Source organism: Nesoenas mayeri, assembly GCF_963082525.1.
Source record: "Nesoenas mayeri genome assembly, chromosome: 2".
Lineage (NCBI taxonomy): Eukaryota > Metazoa > Chordata > Aves > Columbiformes > Columbidae > Nesoenas > Nesoenas mayeri.
The window spans coordinates 130,653,139-130,677,236 of NC_137543.1; the positions used below are offsets into that span (position 1 = coordinate 130,653,139).

General features: G+C 40.0%; 1 protein-coding gene across 1 annotated transcript in view; it reads left to right on the forward strand.

The window, feature by feature from the left end:
* RAPGEF5 (Rap guanine nucleotide exchange factor 5) overlaps nucleotides 1-19,062 on the forward strand; it is a gene marked incomplete at both ends in the record, with an annotated part of 157,146 nt that extends 138,084 nt beyond the window's left edge. The window contains 7 exons of the mRNA XM_080338516.1: nucleotides 909-1,087; nucleotides 4,385-4,475; nucleotides 6,524-6,574; nucleotides 7,681-7,768; nucleotides 10,862-10,926; nucleotides 15,460-15,514; nucleotides 18,944-19,062. Coding sequence (XP_080194642.1) covers nucleotides 909-1,087; nucleotides 4,385-4,475; nucleotides 6,524-6,574; nucleotides 7,681-7,768; nucleotides 10,862-10,926; nucleotides 15,460-15,514; nucleotides 18,944-19,062 — 648 coding nt within the window. The remainder of the gene's footprint in view (nucleotides 1-908; nucleotides 1,088-4,384; nucleotides 4,476-6,523; nucleotides 6,575-7,680; nucleotides 7,769-10,861; nucleotides 10,927-15,459; nucleotides 15,515-18,943) is intronic.
* Between the last annotated feature and the right edge of the window lie 5,036 nt (nucleotides 19,063-24,098).

Genomic DNA, 24,098 nt, shown 5'->3' on the forward strand with positions numbered 1-24,098 from the left:
TTCTCTGAAAACTGTCTGTGTGAATATGTTACATATGCAAATTGTCCTTTGCACTTGAGAATGTTCCAGTAAATATAGGACTCCACAAATAGGTGTCCTTGATATCACTTTAGCCACAAAAGAATTCACAATTTCAGCAATTTAGATGGTCACATTACTGTTCTTGTTAGGCTTCAACGAGATAAAAAGTACTGGGCAGATTTTCTAAAATGGGATAATGGCCCACTACAGTGCCCATTGGCTTGTTTCAATGACTTTAATAGATTCTGGTGTGAGCTCCTGAGTAAAAAACATACTTAACAGTACAAAATGTCACTTGAAAATAATGTTCACTGAAAAGCACGGTGGCTTTCTGAGAACATGAATGGGAAATTCCCTTGCTTCTCATCAGATGCTTTGCCTGATCTTTTGTTTCAGGTTCTTTTATTCAGGTTAGACACTTTACATCTAGACCTGGTCAAGTTGGGGGTTTTTCGCACAGAAATTGACACTCACTTCTGTTCCTGAAAATTTATCTGTTTTTAGAAAGAAGTTTCAGTGGAAATTTTTCTGATTCTACAATGGTCTGAAATAGTAGCTTTTTCATACTGGAACAGAAGTGATGAAATACAGAAAGACACAGATTGCTTATGTGCTATATCTGGCTGTAGCCAGAAGTGGAACTGCAGGAAATCTCACAAGATAAACACATCTTGCAGGACTTCCAGTCCACCTGCCTACCCTAATAAGCTTCTAGACTTTGCTAAGCCAAACCTGACCCTGAATTATTTGTGATTGGCTCATGGATAATTAAAAAATAACCATCTGTAACCAGGTCTTGTTTCAAAATCATACTTCTAAATAATTTATAATTCATTTACGTTTAAATTGTTTTTTATATCACTAATAATGTTGTCAATGTCTTCCAGCAAGAGCTGATATACTTCACGTTCAGCAGACAGGGCAGTGCTGAAAACACCGAGAATCTCAGTCTTCTGCTTCAAAGATGTAATGAGGTCCAGCTTTGGGTTGCCACCGAGATACTTTTGTGCAGCCAGCTCTGCAAACGTGTACAGCTAGTCAAAAAGTTCATCAAGATTGCTGCCCAGTAAGTTACTGAAGTTACAACAAAAATCTTTGAAGTCACATGCAGTGTTTGATGAGAAAGGAGAAGTAGGTGCAATAGCAAAGAAACAAAACCAATTTGTTGTCCTGTTTTAACAGTGCAGTAAGCATACTTAGATAAAACACTCCATAAATAACAAGAGCAAACACTGGTCAAAACCAGATGTGGTGGAGCATATGCTGCTTAACTCTTCCCGAGCAGCTCAGCCAGCGTATCCGCAGTGTCAACTGCAAAATCCCTGATGGTGCAGAGATATGTCCTTTTTTAGCAGTGATCACCTGAGGACTGTATTACAAAACTATTTGAGCAGCAGCACAGCTGTTCACCAAAGACTACACAGAAACCAAAAAACTCTGTTATAATCTTGCAAGTCCTTCCTCCAGAGGGGAAACTGGGTGCAATAAGCTGTTGCCCCATGTTATCCTCTCCGGAGTACTCTTTGTTTTTTTGGAGAAGGTGTTCTTCATTAATTAGATTTGACGGTCTGTTACTAAATAGTACTGGTATTTATTCTATGCCTTGGAACAGAGTAAAAATGTATGCTATATACAGAGAGTTCCTTTCTCTGTAGTCACCCTTATTTTGGTAACCAAGGGAATGGAGCAATTTAAATATGAGCAACCATTCCCCTCGCCTCTCTCACCAGTTGTTGGTCTTCTGCAATATTTGAATATGCATGTTCATGGAAAATGTATAATTTGTTCCTTCATCGACTGGGTTGATTTAATTTACAAGGCACTTACATAGAAAGGACTATTCTCTGCTGAAGCAGTGCCTTTCATGAAATGAATTCTTCTAATCTAATCTAGTGTAACTCATAAATGTGATTTGATTTCATTTGCAAGTTGTATGGTATCCAGTAATATGTTCATTTTCTGCCTTATCAATGGCCAAAATTTGGTCCAATTACGTCAAAAACGGTTGATTCTGTGTCTCTCACTTGCACCACAGTAGCAGTAATTTGCATTCCAATAAAAGTTTCCTATCTGTCCCACATGAATAGAGATATATTTGTCACCAGACTAAAATGTTGCTCTCTTTGAATTAATTCCATTAAGTGAAAAGCCAAAGTTGTGGATACTCAATACCGTTGTCAGTAAACACTAGACAGGCTCTCCCAGTGCATTGCAGAACCATCCGTCATCATAGAATGTAGGTTGTGAAATAATGGATGCACAAAAAAGTGAGTGTGCAGTTTGCTTGAGATCTTTTTTTTTTTTAAATCAGAAAAGTAGCTTTCTAGAAGAAGGCGTCACATCAGTTCTGGAAGAGTTGATTAGGGTGGAGGGATGGTGCGCTAAGCACAGGACTCTGATCATGACGCACAAGCCAAGCAGCCCTGCTATTTCGTTTATGACCAAGACAGAGAGGTGGGAAGCTGTGAGCAGCTCTGGCTTCTCCCTGTTCTCTGCTTCCAGATTCAGACAGGAATCTGTATCTCTGACTTCAGCTTGTTGGCAGAGCACCAGCACTAAGATCTCATGCTCAGTGGTTGTGTGCTTCATTGTTGAGGAACACCTGAAGAAGATGGAAGGCTTTGACACAGTCCAGCAATACATAAAGGAGAGACAGAGTTCTTGAAACATGGGTACTTAGCGCTTCTGTTGATGGCCTAATCTAAAATAGAATACAAGCGATTTGATAGAGAAAATGAATTAGCACATTGTTAGAAATGGACATCCTGAGGAGTTATATAAACAGGTGAATGTAGAGTTAGAATAAATGGATTACAGCAGCAGCCTTCTTGCCTCCTGAGCAGTGGCTGACTGTAAAAGATGAAAAGATGTACCTTCGCTCTATGGTTCTCTGTGAGCAATGGGCTCGTCCAACAGACAATTTATCCCAGCTGTGCTAGACACCTTTCCTGTTTTGGAAGGAATTACCTTTGGGAGCTGCCTGACTTTAATGATAAAAGGGCTCTAAACAACAAATTTAGGATTAACTTTAAGACAGCTGAAGTGAGAAATAAACCATCTTAAGATAGTAGACAATGATGAGCGCAAGCCTTATGAAACTGGAACAAGTGTTTTTCCAGTCGAGAGCCTTGGCACATGCTTTTCCCTGATGATAAATCCCACAGAAGGCAGTGGATTCATTTTTGCTTAAAATTATCTTAAAAGTGTATTCTCACTCTCACACACAAGTGCACACATATGTTTATAGTGGTCTTCAAGAATCTGCAAGAGAAATGGGAATATTTTTGTTTGAAAATGACTTGATATTTCAGGATTTCAGATTTCCTAATGGACTAGAAATAAGGAGGATCTGATCATATATATTAAAATGTCAAAGAACAGAGGTATCAAGGAAATTATGTAGGGACTTGTTTTGGAACCAGTGGTTGCTGCAACTGATTTATAGGGATATGTAAATTGAACATTAATCAGATTTTCATACAATAAAAATGATGAGGGATTGCAAATGCATTGGTGGATAGAAAAAAAAAGAATGATCTGAGGAGTCTGGTGGCATGTGCAAACAACAGTAGGATAAGATTTAATTTAGATAGATGCAAAGTAATTCAGCTAGGGAATGCTAATACTGAGCTGAAGAAATAAATGCATGATTGTAAAGAACAGTACTGTGACAGAGGTCCTTTGGTGATAATAGATGACAGATTAAAGGCAAGGACAAAGTGTGATGCTGTTCCAAATAAATAATTTGGTATTTGTTTCATACTTGCATAGGAAAAAGGTGTAAGGACTTAGAGCCAAAGCAGTAATTATGTTTCTCCTTCCCTCACTACATCTCCTTGGTAAGAAGGAAATGCATGAGAGAAAAGTTAAAATAAATTACAAAAAATTCAATGAAGGATAATAACAATGTGGAAAAGTAGATTGCAGGCCATGACCACAAAGAGAAACTGAAGGAACCAATGATGTACAATTTACAGAAAAGATGAAAAAGGGAATGAAAATATTTATAATGCAATAGAATAGAGGTCAAGGAATTATTCTGTATGGTAAAGGACAGCTGAGAATAACTTGAACATTGAAAAGGGAAAATTGCTTTTGACAGCCAAGGGAAAAAAATAACCTGCCAACAACAGGGTTGATGAGACAGTGGAACATTTGCTAAAAAACTTCTTAGAGACACCATCACCTAGACTGCAGGTGGTCATGAGAGGACATTTAATGAGTTCATTATGTGCAAGATGATTGTATGTTAGTGCTGAGGGTTGAAATGGGACTCAGTAACCTAGGATACCTGTGCATTCCATTTATCTCTGATTCTGAGTACAAAAATTCAGAATACAGTGTTCATATTTTTATTCCACAGCTGTAAAGCCCAAAGAAATTTGAATTCATTCTTTGCTATTGTTATGGGTCTCAACACTGCATCTGTCAGCCGCCTGTCTCAGACCTGGGAGGTAAGATGCATCTTTGTATCTCTTAGCCCCTGTCAAAACTATTTCTCACAAAGGTTGTATTCCAGTGAATTACCTTTTCTTTCTAATTATTGGTTTTTCATGCTGAAATCAAACAGGGAGCAAGTGTTGTCGGAGAAACTTCTCTGTGACCTGAAACCTTAGCTACACAGCCGTTCAAATAAAACTAAATGTGTCCTTCTACAGCTTTTAAATAAGAAGTAAGGAGATCTTACCCCTTAAAAACAAAATAAAACCAAACAAACAAAACCCCACAAAACCGAGTTGGATAAATTATCCTGTCGTTTTAAGTAGATGTCAGAATAGAAAGTCTTACAAAGGTGGCTCCAAACAAGCAATACCTGATTATGGAATAATTTCATTAAAAAAAAAAAAATCCAAAGTAGAAATAAATCCTCTTTAATTGTCCCTTATCAGCTTTTTTGCTTTCACCTTCACCTTTGCCTTCACCTGCTCTTATTGGGTTGCCTTCCTCTCATTTCTCTGGGTTTTGGTAGCAGAGTGGAAGGAACTAAATACTGTATCAAAGGCACCCGGTGGCAGTGTTGTAGATCTGTCCTGCACAGAAACAATGCAGAACTCATCTCTGTGCTGAGACCTCTGGAGCTCATGCACTGCTAGTGGGCTTCTCTCAGGAGAAGCAGAATATATTGCTTGCCGGAACAAGGAGTGCATCTGCATATGTATCAATGTAAATATGTCACGTTTCTGTGTGTAAAACATTTATCAAGTCACATGCTTTTATTTATTTATTTGTAAAAGTGCACTGGAAATTTCAAAAGCAGAAGGTTATTTGCATTAGTAATGTGACTTCTAGAAAGTAGAGCAATGTTTATAAATTAATTATAATTACTTACACATGTAGATGAAGCCATGTAAATTTAAGCAACAATTAAGACACTGAATCATATTGGCTCTGCACTTGAATTCTTAAATAAGTAGCGTGTTCCCAAGCATATTCTTTTACTTTTACAGCACGCAGTATTTTAATGAGCCTAACTTCCCCTGATTGAAGATATTAAAAATTTGCAATTGTGATTCCATGTTCAGTTATTTTAGCATTTTAATCATACAGCACATCCACTTATCTTAATTGTTCTAAATCTCTTTTCTCTTGGTAGTGTCATTGTGGCTGTCAGGGTCTAAGGACAAAGGCAAGGCAAGATCTGTACTAGGAGGCGGTATCTTCTACTAGACTAACTAGTATGGTTGGAAAAAGTAGACATGCTTTAAGGCCTATGCACCATTCTTTAAGTCTGAAGAATGCAGCAGCAAAATTCAAACTGAAGAGTGATTGCTTTGAGTATAATGAGGTGAATCCAAAAAGCAGATGCTTGTGGAGCAGAGCAGGTGATATTATGTGGAGCAAGACAGTAGTTTGTGCCTGTGCTCTCTCAGAAGGTGTTTTGTGTGCCTCCTGTGGGAGTAGGATGAGATATCAGAGACAGTGTAATAGTCTTTTAAGGAGAGTTCTTGTCCTTTGGCACCAGCATGTGCCAGTAGTAACACTGGTCAGCCCTGGGGGCAGTGTATCAAACAGCACACAGTGGTACTCCTGTTAATTTCTAGAACTTGTGTTTTAGGGGAAGATTGATTACAACAAGTGATTTAACCTGGATGTGATCACAGTGTCTGAATTCTCAGCCTGTATTACTACTTCTGACTTGATTGTGATATTAAGGTAAATGCAACAGACACAGAAGCTAGGAAAGAAAATAAAAACAGCTGCTAAGAAGCAGTTTCCATAAAAGAGGGGTTGCAGGCCCTTGAGGTGAGGCTGCAGGGTCTGATGCCTCTCTGGCATCTCCCCAAACATGGGCTGTAATTAGGGCTTCTAGAGCTGAGGAGTAGAGGTTAAGTCTCTGAGAAAGTGGCCTGTTGGGGCTTAGAGCAGGCACTTTACCCACAAAAGTCTCATGGAAAAAAATGCCTCAGCATTTTTCTGCCTATGTCTGTAGTGTTTTGTTTGCCTTTTTTTTTTTTTTAATCAACTTTACTTTTTTTTTTCTTCTCTGTTTTCCTCACTTCAGAAAATTCCTGGGAAGTTCAAGAAACTTTTCACTGAACTTGAAAGTTTGACGGTAAGTAGGGTGTTGACAGCAGAATGGCTTTGCTTGTCTTTACCTGCCTTCCTTCTTTCCCATTGATTTGGAGGCTGCCTGTCATTGTCTGGAGCTGGAACTTGTCATGTCACATCTGTGATTTGCCAAAGGCCAGGCAGCTCACCAGAGCTCAGAGGTGGTCTCCAAACACAAAAAGGAAAAAGGCTGTATTTCTGACAGCTGGAGGAAGGGCAGAGAGAGGCAAATGTAGTGTCAGTTCCCCAGCATCAATTTGGAAGCTGTTCTCTTGCTCTGGTGGTTAATCAGCTTTTATCCAAAGCAACATACTGCGGATCAGGAAAAAGATGGAAAGCTAAAGTTTAAGAAAAAAAAAAATATCAAAATCCAGGGCTTAAAGGTCTTTGTCACCACTATCAAAGCTGAATAAACAAGTGTCATAGCAGTGGGTACATAGTGAGATCACTGCCTGGCACGGGGAACATGAGATCCAGCCGCTAACAGTTGTCACGCTTCTGTACTTAGAATACTTTATCAATTACTGTGTTTTCAAGATTGTGTGTGAGCAGATGTACAAAAACATTCATTTATGTGGGAAATTGAGGTGAATTTTTGGATTACTTACATAACACCACTGAAACATACTCTCTTATTTTCTTTGGAAATGTCCAATATTCTCCATTGATCTGAAAGCAATTTTTGTTTGGATTTTTTTGTTGTTGTTTGCTGTGTGGATGGTTTATTTGTTTGTTTGTTTGTTTTTAAGAAAAAAGTAATCAGCAATACATTCTGGCATACATTTTGTGGTAGATAGTAAGCCAAAGAGACTTTGCTCATATAAATTTGTGGAAAAATTACAGAGCAGTCCCAGTGAATCTATTCTGCAGTGTACTCCCATTTTAGCATTGCTTCATCTAGAGGAATGTAATTGCTTTTGTTCCTTTCACTGTTTATGTTTCCTATTGAGTTTAGTAAGTCACCTAGCTTAGAAAACCTTTATCTACCTCATTTCCTGAAGAAACCTTTTATACCTAAATCATGTTCAGATCATAAGTCCGTAATGGATTTAGAATTGCTCTTTTTATAGCCTATTGATTTTTCTCTATATTATCCAAATGTTTTTGTAGGACCCTTCTCTGAATCACAAAGCTTACAGAGATGCATTCAAGAAAATGAAATCTCCGAAAATCCCCTTCATGCCCTTACTTCTGAAAGGTAATGTTAAAGCTTGGCTGCTCTTATTTGTTGTGGTTAATTAAAATAAGTGTAAGGTGATTTTTCCTTCAGGTGGCCTTATGATAAGTGTGTGGCAGATGTAGTGGTATCTACAAGATACCACTTGGTCTGGGTAATTAACAGCTGCCTTCTGAGATGAGGGAAGCTTATAATTTCCACACAGGTTTTCAAATTTCAGTACCTTCTCACGAGGCATGGATAGAGCAGTGAGCCATCACTTTGGCCACATCCTCTTTGGTGGAGAAGTGGGACCTTGCAAGCCCCTGGATGGGGCTGTGCTGGGAGCACCCGCACAAACGGCCTTGGCCATGCTGCTGGGCCGAGGTGCTCGTCATCCTTGCAGGGGTGAAGCTACCTGGTGTCATCCTGAAGGCAGAACCTGCCCCATCTCTGTGTCCTGAGGGGAGGGAATTGTCAAGTCTCTCCTAGGTCTGAAAGATAACTAAAATCCTATTATTAAAAAATAAAATAAAACTACTTAATGCAGTAAGCTGGGCAGCTAATTAAGGGGAAGGTATTTCAAATATTCTCTTGTCTCTGAGTCATTAATTATTAATTGCCTTGTCTTTGAACATGGCAAATTCATTTGATTAGTCCTGTATTCCGAAAGTGTTCTCTTTAGGCTGTTTATTCCAACCTGCTGCTGCTGCAAGTTTAAACTGTTTGAAGATAGTTCTCCAGATCAGTTGGTGACAGTTCAGGAGCCATCAGACAATTCCCCTCTTTGCATACATCAAAGGAATTTGCATTCCTTCAGACAGATACAATTATCAAGGCTTCAAAAGCAGTAAATTTTCTTTCTTGAGTATGTCTTACCTGCAAACAAAGCCAGCAAATTTAACTCATAGCATGATGCTTGCACAACACTACAATATGGTGTATAAGAACAGGGACATAAGCAGCATTCATGTCTCTAAAATGTATTTGAGACATCAAGGAGACCTTGCAGAATAATTCGGTAATATTCTTCAGTGCAGTGATCCATAAGGAAATGTTGCCAAGGTTGGTAATTCCCAAAGTATTGTACAGTATGAAGGACTTTATTCCATGTCAAGCATGTTTGTATTAACATTATTTCCAAGACCAATAAAATCAGCATTGATAACATAGAAATCATTAGTAACTCAACAAACTACCCTGACACAGGAGAAACAAAAGTAGTTTCAAGAAAAAAAATGAAAATCATTAATAGCCTTTAATTATCAAAAATAACTTCAGAGTGTCCTTTTAAAGTTAATTACATTTAAATGCTGAGCTTTCTTCCAATTCGCAGATACAGCTTTTGAAAAATCAGGCAGATTTTTTAAATGTGTGATAAAATACTGTGATGTACCCTTACAACCTAGCTCAGATGCAATTTTCTGCTCCACTGAATTTATCTAGACTCTTAGCTGTTGGCCGCAAAGCAAATTTCTGTTCCTTCCACCCTCAGAGATATACACATTGCTGCCATTGGCTTAAAAAACTGTGTGAAAATTTCTGCTTCCAGTAGAAGTTCATTAAATGTGACCGATCGTTTTTAATGGCATTAATATAGAGACAAGTAATGCCTTGTGTCCTGAAGCCATGTCCTCTCTCCATCCTTTTCCCTGGGCGCTCCAAAGCAGCCCAACAGAGAAGGTGCAGAAGATCCTGCTCCCTCCTTCCCCCTTGATTTTTAGGATGCTGCCCAGGTGCAGAGAGGTGTTGGAGGCATCTCCAGTCTGTGCTGTGCTTGCCCCACTTACTCAGGGATGCTGGCTGGACCTGGTGTGGCCAGGCAGGCATCCTGCTTGCCAAAAACATCCTCCAGCATCAGCTGCAGGTTTCCAGCCATAAAATACCCCAAAGCTAGGGGACCAAGCGGGCATTCCTAGAGATGAGCACAGGAGAAATGCTGAGATGCGCAGTTAGACTGGTGGGTTGAAGGTTGGCACCTCTGCTGAGAGGGAGATGTTGCTTGTTTACTGTGTGCCATTTGCCTGCTGGCAGAAACAGCTGTGACCTTTAAGAAGTAATGGTATTGGAGTGCCATCTCATTACAATAGTGCTGTGTATTCCTGGTACTCCTGAGTGTCCACACAGCCAGTAGGGATCTGATAGGGTGTATGGTGGTGAGGCTTCTGCTGGCATTTTTAGCAGCCTGGAGGATGCACTATCAGAGTCAAAGCTTCAGTCCCCACAGGGAATCTGTCCATGTCCTCAGTACTTTGTGTCCGAGACAGGTCTCACTTTGTTTCCTAATATGCATTAGAAAAATGGAGAAAATGACCTCCAGCTACTGTTTAATTGTGATCTTAATTTAGCAACATTTTTTTCACCTGATAGTTCCTTACCTCCAGTTCATTACACTCCGTTCAGGTCCCTTCCTGAAGCCAAATATAGACCTTTTCCTTTTCCTCTTACTGACCTTTTTGTTGCCTTCACAAATTCTCTCCAACAACACTGTGTAAAAGCATTTTTTTCCCTAGCCATGATGCTTCTTTCAAGGCTTTGAACTTCAGTTTGGTGATTTGTGTTTAACCTCCCTGGCTGGCCACTGCTGTAGCTTGTGTCTCTGGAGAGGACTTCAGAGTCATTGTGTCGCACAAAGAGATGAATCATTGAATGTCCTGAGTTGGAAGGGACTCACAAGGATCATCAAGGGTCAGAGCCAACCCCAGCATCCGGTAGCTCCGTGTCCATGGAAGTCCAGGCTCAAGGACAGGACAGCCCCAGCTTGGGCATGGCCATAGGCAGTGTGTCCAGCTGGATGATGCAGAGTGGGGAGAGTGGACATGCCACAAGAGCCATCCCTCTGGTGCCCCTGCCTGCTCCCTGCCATCCTCTGCATAACAAATATGCACCCCAGGAGTAACACAGACCAGGTTTAATGAGAAATCCATGTTTCCACTTGAAAATCCTCTTGTTAGGATGTGTATATAGTGTTTCTATCTGATAATCTCCGCACGTCATTATAGCAGGCTTTTGTTCCCTTGTCCTAAGGTATTGTCTCAGTCCTTAATAGGATATTTTCCTATTTTTTTTTTTTTCTTTATATTAAAGAACAAACAAAGCCATGAAAAATAATTCTTTTTCCTTTATGTTTTCCAGATGTAACATTCATCCACGAAGGAAATAAAACTTTTCTGGATAACCTTGTTAATTTTGAAAAGCTGGTAAGCTAATTTTGTCTTTCCTGTTTTTCAGAGATTCACGTTCTCTTCTTCCCTTTCCCCTCCTTATCTTGCAAGACTAAAAGTTTTCTTCTGGCTGAATTGGGAAGATGGAAACAAGAGTGGAAAAGTGTAGTAAACAGGATAAAACAGCCAACAGTTTATCTCTCCTGGCCCTTTCCTCTGCTCTTCTCTTTTTTTTTTTTTCCTCCCCGAATTCTATGCCAAATGGCTAAGCCACTGGTAGCCAACATTGGTGCCATGATCCACTGAGTTTTCCCTCCTTTACACCACCTTGTGGACTATTTCCCCTCAGTTAAGATCTCCTGCTTCAGCTTTCTCAAGAGTTACGTTTCCTTTTTTTTTCTCAAGGTACTAAAGAAAAGGTTTCTCTAATTTGTCACCTGTCACTGGTATGCTCATTCCACAGATCTTAAACAAAAGTAAACTTTTTGATCTAGGTAAATTTAAGAATTAAATAATGCCTGAAATAGGAATTACCTGACTGTAAATATCACTAGACTAACTTTTATGTAGAAGGGCACTTACTGACATTGCATCTTTGGCCCGATCTACTTTAGACATCATATAACGTCCACTCTGGCATGATATTACTGACAGAAGTTCGATTTCTCTAATTTGCATATTTTGTTTCTTTGTTGATAACATTTTCATAGCACTGAAAGCCACAGTTTATATATCTGAACAGTGGTGGGGTGGAGAGACTTCTTGTTTTTGGTGGCCTGGAGCATTTGATCAGGGAACCAAAATCCAAACTGTTCTTCTCAGTTTCTCTACATGTGCCATGAGACCATTGGTCCAGATGGCTGTGCCTGGTGAATTGTTTCCAACTATTTTCTCTATGTGTTTACACTTGTTTGAGAATGAACATGCAACCACAGAGTTATTAATGAACCAGATGTTAAACTTATTTTCACATCCTGTCATAATGTATCATAACGTTGTCTTTCAACTTGCAAGCAGATGTAGGCTTTGAGTTTTGAACCTGAGCTCCTCTTTTTGTGTTTTCTTTTTGATTTCTGTACCTTTTCTTGTTGCAGACTTTACAGGAACACTGATTTGCACTTATGGAAAGGTTTTCTTGTCCCAAGTCCATTAACTGTTTGACCTTTCGGTGTTTGCATAAAACTCATTAGCATGTTCTTCTTCATTGCCTCTTGGAAGTACATCCAATTAACATGTAAATTAAACTAGCCCTTGATGCGCAATAATTGTAACTAAAGTCCCTGCACTGGCCCATATATTTACTTAGTGAACATGCAGGATCTGATTCTTGTTCTAATTTTAGCCAGACCTTGTTAATTTGTTCTTTTGTTGTTGAACTGTGTATATGCTTAGTGTATGCTGGACTTGCTGGGTAAGATTTCCTGTCCTTCCATCACCATTGTGTCTCCAGAGGCAGTGGGAGCTTTGCTAATTGACTTCAGTGAGGCAGGATTTCACCTTTTCCATGCAAATCGATAATGGGCATTTTAAATGGTGCGGGGTGTGGGGCGAGAGTCTGAGGTGATGGTGGTAGGGTGAGAATTGTTCAAACTGACACTTCTCCAAATTATTAGTCAGATCACGCCCTCAGGAATGTGCTGTCTCATGGAGCCCTGTGTATGTATGAATGCAGGCAGCAGTGCAAGCTTAGGAAGTGGGGGCTTAGGAGAGATGTAAATATGAGTGGAAACTCAGGCACCACACATATCACACTGATTCGTTTGGATGCTAAGGTATTTGCTCAATAAACATGAACTTACTAACAAGACGCATAACACACGATCATGTATACACCAGTTTGTGTTTCTTTTTTAATTATAAGGGCTTTGTCCAAAGAAAGAATGTCTTCCTTGGTGTTCTGTACTCTGCCGAGCACTTTTTAGTCTCTGCTGAGAAAAATTAGGATTGACATTGACTCCTGCTTGATTTGGATCAAGCCACTGAACCTCACCTGCAAATTTGCTGTAGCAGAAAAAAGAAAAATTATTCTACCATAGCAGATTATTGCTTTGGGGAAGGAACTTACTGTCATAAATGCATAGAATTTCTACTTATGAATTTCAAAGCAAAGATAGTCTCTCATGTCTCCATTTGGATCAGTATTTTGAAATCTTTCATTTCTGCATTAAATGTCTCACCCAGAGGAGGACTTGTCAGTCTAAACCATTGATTTTCCAACTGTCAGTTGGTTTAATTAAAAATATTCTCTCTTGCTACAATCCCAGCTTCTTTTTATTCTTAGACCATCATGGCCTCAAGAATCCTACCGTAACTGAACTTGGTTTGACATGACATGATTGCAGTGAAGGCAGAGTTAATTCAAAATATAAAGAAGGGAATTTGCAAAGAGAATAAAATGATATTTTTTTTAGTTCAGGAATGCTACCTGGTGTTAGCAAAAATTGAAGGGATTGCAGTGGTTCATCTAGCTCCATGCTGGGTAAACTCTAGAATAATGTTAGGTTGATACTTAGTACCATACCCACTCCCTCAACTAAATCTGAAGGAATAAATGAAAACATGGTCTTATGCATCTCAGGGTATTTCCATGATATTTACTGAGCTGCTTCACTGAAATGTGGCTTCTTCAAGTTTTTTTTTTTTTCCTCTAGTCAGCTGTCACCCATATCCTATCAATGTCTTAGCCATGCTCCAGCAAACTCTAATACAGGTCAATGGTCATTACTATTTTAGAGAACACTTTCTTACCTAGTGCCTTTGACTGTAAGGAGTGTGAACACCCAGCTGAAGATTCTCAACCTCCATCCCCCAAATATCCGAGTAACTACCAATCCTGAGTTTTTCACTATCCTCAGTTAAAGGGGTGCTAATGACCCTGTGGGTTGAAAGGCCATGAGAAACGTGTTACTCATCACCCTAACTGTATGAAAGCACCTGTTTAAACAGTCAGGAAATAGCATTTGCTTTGTAGATCAATTGACTGATCTTCTGTATTAGAATTGCATCCTAGAGAGTTGAAAATTAACAGAGAGAAATTAGCCTAATTAGACTATTAAAGCCAGGAGATTTGGGATTCTGCTGTAAGAGAGTGTTACATAAAGAGATTCCTAGGAGCCAGTCTTGGGATGGATTGCTACTCTGACTGACTACAAAGAAGAAACAGCAAAGAATGAGTGTGTGTGATAGTGGGGTCTCTCTTACTTCTGAAAGCCAAATGCAAAGGGAAAACATCACAGCAGCAGCACTGGTAGAAGTTGTAGCTCTCCCAGTACTCACACTATTGGTCATGAAATCTAGATCATCTCATTAGAACTGCATTATAATCAGTGTAAGAATATCAGCACGAGAGATTGCGTGATTTCATGGCAAATGAAGCACAGCGGGTAACAAGAAAAATTATTTTGATTCACTAATGAAAGGAATATGAAGTTCCCATTAAATTTGCTCTTGTGATAAGCTTTTCTGTGGAAAAGTCTTGTAAGCCACGCCCAGGGTGTTGAGAGATGAGCTGTTCTGCGTCATTCTGGTCTTAAGCATACTTTGCTCAAGACAGTTAATCCTTTCCACCTCTGTTTATTTTTGAGGGAGATGTGAGAAGAGCATCAGCTGTTTACTTGAGCTATTATACCATTCCTGTTAACTGCAATTTGCTTTAATTAGTTACTAGATTGGGTGAAGAGTTGCCACAGAAGCTGTCAAATAAAGAAAAATAAAAGTAATGCCTCAAGAACTTTATGGGTGAAAATGCAAACTCTCCATTGATTTATAGTGAACAATTCCAGTTTTTGTTAAGTTGAAAACCCATGTCTGACTGAGAAACCAAACTTAAACCTTTTGTTTCTTCTGCTTAATCTAAGCTAACAACCAGTATCCCTGTTAGTACTTTTTCTTAAAATAGCATACCTACAGTATAGTCTTATTTGGTATGTGTCTGCAGAGATGCTTGCTCTGCAGCATTTAGGCTATGGGCCAGGTTTTTTATATTTGTTACCATACTGCAGAAAACTGCCTAGCTGATACTGGTGCCTGAGTGTGCTAGGCATTATACAAATATATGCTGAGGCGTAGTCTGTGCCACAAAGGGGCTTACAGTCTAATTGGACAACACGTGGAGACAGAAGGAGAGAGTGCAGACACGTGGAGAGACAAAAGTAGAGGGTGCAGACTATCAAATGCCCTGGATAACACACTAAAGCTGGAGGTTGAACCCAGGATCACCCACCCAGTCCACAGGACTTCCCTGCTGCAGGCTTGCAGTTTAATAAAAGTCACGGGAATGAAAATAAGCAATTGTTTGGCTGTTTTTCATTCCCACTTTCCATAGGTTCTTAGGGAGTTGTTCTCATTTCATCTCTGTGATATCAGTAATGACCTTCTAGACTAACCATGTTTTATCATCTATTATCACTAAGACAAAGAGCAAAGTTTCTCTCCTGCTGTCTTCATTTTCTACCTTACTACAGTTGCTTTTTGCTGTACAGTGTAGGGCAAGGAGAATTTTTCATGCTTATTTAATGACAGAATCCATCTGAGATTTTTGCAGTGATGTTTTATATCTTTTCTTTGCAGCACATGATTGCAGATACTGTTCGGTCATTGAGACATTGCAGAAATAACCAGTTTGGTGAGTAGCCAAAATTTGCGACTTATTTTGCCTTTGTACAGCCTCAAGGGTTTTTTGTTTTGTTTTGTTGTGGTTTTTTCCTTGTTTGTTTTGGTTTTTGGTTTGGTTTGGTTTGATTTTTTTGGGGGGTGTGGTTTTTGTGTGTGTTTGTTTGCTTGGGGTTTTGTTGTTTTTGTTGGTTTGAGTTTTGTTTGCTTGTTTTTCCCCTGCTTTCTTTACACTTGCTTATGTTTACTACAGCAGCAAAACATGATTGGCAATTATTTAACCAACTGGCAAGAGGGGGCATTGTTGTTGGAAGCTCAGTATAACAGAAACCACATTTGGATGAAGTTTTACTTTACAAAATGTTTGTAGAAACAGCTTCCAAATTTTTTAGAAATTATTTTCCTGCAAAGATTATCATCTCATCAAAATGGTGTGTAAGATCTGTGCCAGCTGTACTTAATAATGGAAACCTCTGATGTACACTCTTCTCACTTTCCCAGCTATAACCAAGTTGGCCCAGTCTCCTGCTAGTCTATGTGTTTTGGTAATGGATTCACAGCTCTCTTGGCTTCCAGTAGCTAAAAGATGGTATTCATCACCACAGCTTTTCACCAAGAGCAATTGTTTGCTTAGTTTGGTTTCTTAAGGACACTTCACAAAACAGTAGAAGTCTTGACGACACTTAGATCCTGTGGGTTTGGTGAAAGTAGTTTGAAGTAGGTGACTAGGTAGAAACGAGGGGGTTGTGTTCGTACCTCTGTTAGGGGAAGCCTGCAAATAGAGCTCTGCTTGCTTTAGACGCTGGAGGATTGATGCCGATGGGAATGGTCCCAAGTGCCTCAGCTGCACCTTAGAATCCAACCCTGAGGGACCCCATGCCAGAAGACCCCAGCTCATTTTGTTTTGCTGTTCACAGAAGAGAAACCTTGTTTTAATCCTTCTCAGCATTTCTCATTCTCTGCAGAGGTTAAACACGGGAAGGGGGATAAACTCAACACTATTTTAGGAAGTGTTTAGTTTTTAAGCCAAACCCACTAAACATGTCATTTATTGAGGCCACTAGAGCCTCTTTTTCAAAGAGAAGTTCAGAACCATGCTGCAGCCTTGGGGAAAAGAGTTTGAATCTTTGTTTTTTTCCCAGATGAATTTTCATCATTATTATTATTTTGTGTATTAAAACCATGGAGAATGATAAGTACTTTTAAGAGCTTTGCTGAACATTTATTCTATAGAATTAGCATGTGTATGTACAGTCTTTTTAAAAAAAAACAAAGGCTGCACAGTATAATGGTTCTTGTGTTATTTTGTATTTTTGTATTTATATATTTAAATATATATATAGATATTAAAGAGAGGGAGACTGGTAAAGGGAGAAGGACGTGCCTTTTGTTTTTGTACTGTTAAACCAGATGCTGAAGGAAATATTGATTAATCCAAACAATGCCTCTGTAAGTTAGAATGTCTCTTGTTTGGCATTATAAAATACAGCATCGGTTCCTTTTAATGATGTGAATTTATTTTGCAGCTTCTCTGCAAATCTTTCATCTTGTTTTTTGCCTTTTTTTCCAAGTGGTTTTGTAAGTGTTGCAGCATAAATCCAAGGTTAATACCTGAGATTTATCATATAATCTAGTAGTTTGAAGTACATGATTGTTATTTTATTTTACCAAAGACTTGATTTATGGTGGAGCTGACATTTAAAAAGCAGCTTATACAGACATCCCTGTAGGCATTTTTTTTTTTCTTAAATTCGTTTAGGCATGAAATGAATTCACTGAATATTTATTGAGACTTTATGGACAGTTTCCTCTTCTAGTGGGCTTATTTTGCTCTCAGGAATGTGAATCTTTCTACTGCATCATTTCCCAGATTGGCCTAAGAGCAGCGGGCCTCTCACTGTACAAAAGAATTGAAACAAAACTAAGCAAGAAATATTATTATTATTTATGAACTGTACCATGTGTATTAAGCTTGCAGGCCAAAGTCTTTCTGGATTAGAAACTGGCTAGGTTCCAAGCAAGACTGAAATGCCTTTTTAATGGAAATAATACTTTTATATCTTAAATCCTGAAAACAAATAGTAGCATTTCCAAAACCAGGCAAAGCAGCTCGAGAAAATGACATAGTTCAAGCTCTTATCATTTCGGATATTAATGAGTAATACAAATGTTTTGCGGTACATTCAGCACAGCTGCTGGGATCCTATTCCCTCAGAACGAAAAGGTCATCTCTGTATCCCAACACAAATTTGTCATGTTGTCCTGTTCTCTCCCACATTTCTCACGTTAAATAACTACTCAGACACAAACAGCTGCCCAGAAGCCACAGGCAGAACTGGCTGCACTGACATCTCACGTTACCTACAGAGCATCATGCAGCGCTTTTTAGAAACAAGAGGGATGCTCGGTTCCTGGAAAGTGTCTGGTGTAGCTGGAGAGCGTGGAGAAAAGGATGATCATGAAACAAAGGAGAGGGAGGGAGTGTCTGAGTTAAGCTGATTGGTTCAGGGAATTTTGAGGGGTTTTCTTTTTTTTAATTTATGGTAATGTTATTAAAAATTCCTTGAGGACATGGACAAGAACAGAGCTCTCCAAGCTTCACTCACTTGTCAGCAGTCACGAACGTGTGGGAAACATTTCTCATTGTTTTCTCTACCTGTCTTGACGGGTCTCGTGGCCATGGGCTTGGCTTTTCCACTTCCACTGGTCATCAGCCATGCTGGAGGGTTTCATGAGCAGCGAGTTCCCACAAGCCAATGTTGGGCGTAAAGCTTGTAACAGAAAACACCTGCTGTTCAAGCCACCCTTCAGTTTATCTGTTCCACAGCTAATTCCTCTTGCCACGTAAACTCCTGTGAAATGGCAGCATGACTCTTGGCTCTGTTACTAAATCAGAAATCAAAAGCATAACAGATCAAAATGTGGGAGCCTGTCAGAGCAGCTTTGAAGAGCTTTTGTATCCGTCTGCTGCGCTGTCACCTTTCACCTGCTCTGAAGGAAATTATACGGGACCTGCTGTCTTGTGTACTTGTGTTAAGGTTGTTTAAAAGTTCCAGGCTGGGTCACCCACCCCTGCTCAGGGTCCTGTTGAGCTGCCAGAGCAGCACAAAGGAAACCTTGAACCACCACACAGGGGACAGGCTGTCTGCGCTGCCAGCAAGAGTAAATCTTCCACCTGGGAAGAGTCAGGTTCTTGCCATCCACTTGTCCCACATTTGTGCATACTGGCTGCCCAGAATTGCCTACTTCTTTCTTCTCTTTTCTGTATCTAGCTGTTACCTCATGCATTGCACTTCAACAACAAGTCCTTTGAATCACTGGCTGTCTTTTTATGACTGTCTAGCACCTGACAGGTTGGCATACCAGGGACTTTGTAACATACAGGACAGAGAAGCAGACAGAGCATGGCTTTCTGATCCATCCCCTTTCTCCTGTTTTGCAGGCAATGAAGTTCCTTCAAAAGAGCATCATGAGCTGAAGCCATACGTCCATCACCTGCATGTCATCGACAACCAGCAAGCTCTGTTTGAGCTTTCTCACAGGATTGAGCCGCGAGTGTGAGCATACACAGCTTCGTATAACCTTGTAACTGCAGCACTTTGAATTAAGTGAATGTTTATGCCAAGCATGTTGCTTCCCTATATAAGAACAGTTTACTGAGTTTTATCAGTAGCTCACACAACATACGCAGGAAAATCAGGCAAGAGCCAGCAAAGGAGTTACTCACAGAGCAGCAGGGCAAGCGTGGTGCCATCCGTGCTAGTCACGGGGACAGGAGGGAGCAGAGCAGCATCCTTTGAGCTCAAGGAGCTTGATTTCTGTGGAAATATTGTTTGGTCCAGTCTAGCTTTCAATGCAGATTCTGCCAGTATTAGAATGAAAGAAATCATCGTGTCACAGCAGCAAAACATTTCAGCAAGCAACATGCAGCAAGGGGATTGATTCTCAGTTCACCACAGTATGTACCTCGCTAATTCAAGGCTGCCAAAGTGTCGTTGCCAAAAATACTGTGCAATCTGTGCAGATCCCCCGAGTCCCCTGGAGGATCTCATTTGAGATAAGTGCAGACAACCAAGAATGGGAATATAAAAAGAAAGCACACCAGATGAAACTCAAGAGTACGTCGTGATGTGGAGGTCAGCAGTAAACAGTTCATGCTGTTATGGCCCCTTAAGAATCTGCTGTAGGAGCCAATTTGCTTTTGTTGCAATTTATGGACACAATTGTTTGTACACTGAAAACATGTTATTTTCTTCCTTTTCAATTGTCTCAGATTTAGCATCAGCTCCTGCAGCTAATGTGTTACAAATTATTATAGCAGGAGCTTTGTTTTCTGCTTGGATTACAGCCTCCTTGGTGTCTATTCAGAGACAATGCCTAGATCCACATGCATTCCTAACTCACCTCCTGTTTCAGCAGGTAAAACTTCACCTAATTTGTAGATGCTTCTAGTTTTCAAAGAACAAAAGGGTACACCTCACAGGGTACCGGTGTAATTACCTGCAAACACATCAGGTTCTCAGCATCAGGGTCTCTTTACTGCTCCTGTCCCTCTCACACCTCTCCCCTAGCAATTCTCATGTAGCTAAAAGTACTACTTCTGAGTGTGTACTGAGACAGCAGTTTCTAAAATCTTGTTTACAGCTGACCTGCATCTAAACACCACCATCACTGTTGGTCTGTTTTTCAGTGCTAAGAAGTTGCCCTGAAATAATCTAGTGAATGCCATGGGCGATGTGCAGCATGCCATGCAGCCTGGCATGTGTTTGTACACTGACTCACCGTCACGGTCCCTTTGCAGAGCAGGGAGGATACTTCTCATTGCTTGCCCATTTCTATTGTATGTTTTCCACATGAGGAAGACTACCAAGAAAACGGTCCTTTACTGAGATGTGGGAATACTGAAGTAGCATGTTCTTCATCATTGCGTTATCTCTGGTTTAATGGGATTAAAAAAAAAAAAAGCAGCTTTAACAAATAGTCTGGGGTGGAATTTGTAGAATGCATTCAGTTTTCCCATCTGTGAAATATTGTATAGATCTATTGTAAAGGAAACAGATGTTTCAGAAGTGTATTTGCTTGTACTTTGTTATTATCAAATACTATATGATTTTTTTTTTTTTTTTTTAGAAAAAAATCTTCTTTTTACTCAGTAAAAAGAAAAAAAAATAAACTCTTGCTGGCCATGGAGTAAAAATTTCCTATGTTCTTCTGTAGATGTGACTGCACATATTGTAAATAATTCTTTTGTGCAAACAGACCAAAACTATTCAGATGAGTATACTAGCTGTGGCAGGCTCCTTTTTGCAGTGTAAGAACACAAACCAGATACAATTTTTTGCTTGTGTTACTGCAGCTCTTTCTCTGGCCACAGCACTCCCTGAATCCCCACCCTGGCCACATTACCTGGGTGGTTTTCTGGGTTTCGAGCTCCCCCTTGTGAAATCTTTTTTACTGTGGTGTTATTTTTAGGAGCCTGTGTGTAGACCAGCCTGCATGCTTTAGCACATGTGGTGTAACACTCTAGTCCACAACTTGTTCCGTTGAAATCTGTGGGAGAGGAAGCATTAGGGTGAGAAAGTGGGGCTGTTTCTCAGTTCACTGCATTTGGCTCTGTGATAGTTTTGATAGTTACTGCTGGTGAAGCAGCAGTGGTGCCAGAGAAGAATAAAAAACAAGGAAATGAAAGAAGGGGAAAAAAGTAAGGGGGAAAAAAAAATCAGAAGTGGAAAGATGACTGTGCTCAGGCTTTGATTTGAAAGTATGCTAAAGCCACCTTGAAAGCTCCTCACTCTGCCAGCTCAAAATGATTGAAGTCAATGGATGGGTTAACTCATACCAGAAGATTTCAAGTCAGCTGAGGTATTGGCAATCTGCACCTCTGTAACTTTATACTAAACGAGGCAGTGCTTACCCCTTGCAGCTGGCATAAAATCAGTTTGAAGGCATATACCCAGCATTAATGTCATTATCTGTGTTGTGGCTAATTAGACTGCTGTTTAAAACTTTACAAACTACTTTTCATAGTGGTCTGTGTAACTTGGATATAAATTTCTGGTCTGAGAGGCCAAAGTGGGTGCATCAATTTCACATTCAAAATATGGGCCTTATGACTGTTACCATAAAGGTGAGGCAACCAGTCTAAATCTGTAGCTAGTATGTCTAATTAAGAAAAGGCCCTTCAGAGTCTTTTTTTCAATGGGTGAGGCTTTGCAGAGCAGGGCTGCAGACCAGCAAGCAGTTGAAGGTGTGGTGGCTGGGAGCAGAACTGGAAGTAAACCCCATGAAAGGGAAAGGGGACACTATATGGCCTGTGCCAGGGTCCGGCACTGGTGATATTGTGTGACTTTTTTTTCCTTAAGCATTCAGTAGTGCATTTATGTTAGGATGAAGCCCATGAATCTTGTAATTTCAGTTCGTCACAGTCGCACCTGGGGTTAAATACTCTGCAGGTTTTCTTTAGTAACTAGGAAGAGTAATTAGACAGAACAAAGGAAAAAGCTGGGTAACTCTATACCTCTTCGATGTGGGATTTTGTTGCATCAAATTTAGATATTTCTATGACAGTGCTTTTTGATTCTGGCCCCAACTTGGATAGAAATAAATTGCATTTGTGTGACAGTGGCAAAAAAAAAAAAAAGGCGTTACGAGAAATAATATGTGCTGCTGTAAATTACAAAGATGTAAATACTAAACATTTTAGCAGAGTAATATTTATTTACATAGCCTATTTATTGTCATCTTATACACTGTTAAATACCGAGATGAAGTCAATGAGCTGAGGTAACAACACCTGCCTGTTTGTTCTCTCTGAGTGCCATAATGCTGTCAGCTTGCATTAAAAGTAATAAAGTAGAAAACCCCAAATCAAGGTATTTACCTAACTTCTCAGGGACTACAGCTAGTAGTTATCCACCGTTACGAGACCTGGTATGTATGAAATAATCTGATTTACCAGAATTAATGTTGCCAATGCTTTCCTTTTCATATTTCATGCTTGTCTGCCTCTGTACATATTATTGTGTTGTGTATTTATGAGAGCTAGTAAGCAATAATTTATATGTCAAAATGGCCAAGCAATACAAGGTTAAAACTTGTAGAAGCAACTGTTACACTTATCTTGCATTTTCCAGTGTTTTTTAATATTGCTTTTAAAAATATAAAAACTACCTTGATGAAATCTGGGCTCTGTGCCTTCATGCGTATCACATGTGCTTATTCTTCCTAATGGAAATGTTTTACTTCCAGTCATTCAGTTCCATGAACCCTCACATTTGCCATGTGGGTGCCTCAGTAGCCTGAACCTGTTCAGAGCTGCTTGTCCATCATCTGCTGGTACTATGTTTCAGAAGCAGGGATGATATTAATGGGGTCTCAGCTGTGCCTTAGCATTACAGCGCTATCTAAGAGGGGCCTGGAGCTGCCATGAGAAGTCCCTGTGGGAGTGGGGAGGAGTAAATCTATCTTGATATCCTCTGGAGTTTGCTTATCAACACTTGATCCTCTTACTGAGGACAGCAAATGCTTTTCCCTGTCATCAGGCATCCCTGCTGGTGTGGTTTCCTCTCTGCTGCTCTGCAGTGGGGAAGGCAGAGCCCACGATGGGCTGCAAGTGTGCTGTAATGCAGCTGAGGCTTGTCCTGTCCTTCCACCCTTTCCACCTGCAGACCTTAGGAACCCACTAAGCCAAACCTGGCTGTTTCACCCAGATATAACACTTGGTACTTACAGCATGGTGTCTGTTCAAAGTGCTTTACAAACAGGCAGTACTTAATCCTCTTAGTGCCTGCACATTAGTCTCAAGCCTGACCTACAAAGCATTGGTGGCAGTATATTAATATACAAGTAGGGAGAATTTTAACTACAGGGTGTTTCAAAAATATCGACCCAATTCTAAAGCAGTATATTTCATGATGGCAACATATTAAAATTATACAAAAATTTACATCTAGCAGTAATCTGGAATCTAGCAGTAATCATTTGAGACTCTTTGTCCCACCCTTTTAAGTGCTAAGAGTTTCATTTATGGGCAGTTTGGGGTTGCAGAGATACAGTGATTTCAGTTCTTGAAACACCCTGTAGAATAATTAAACCAGCACAAGCCCAAATTGTTGCTCTATAATGATGTTTAAAAGATACTCTACAGCCAGACATCCCTTTCCAGATACAGCTGCACAAGCTGAAGGCTGTATGTTCCCAGCTGTTCATCACTGTCCCTTCATTGGGAGATCATTGCTCCCCACTGTGTAGCTCAGAAGGACACCTGGGGAGTCTTTCCTAGCCTGTTGCAGTTAGCCAGCTGGATTACTTCAAGCCACATATGGCTGCATGCAAACAGCTAACTTTATACTGGAAGCCTCTCCTTCCGTCCATCAGCCTTGCTGGGAGGTTGTCACAAGAAGCTACAGTGACAATACCTTTAAGATAATTTGCAAATGAGAAGGTGTAGAGCTGAGGATACCTACCCTACAGCTTCAGCTGTGCTAGAAAAGCCACAAGAAGAGGCTGCTACACTCCAGATGTTGTCCCTTCAGAACATCCTGGCTGATCTATTCACACAAGGGCTCCTCCATTCCTCTCAATCAAAAAGAGCTTTA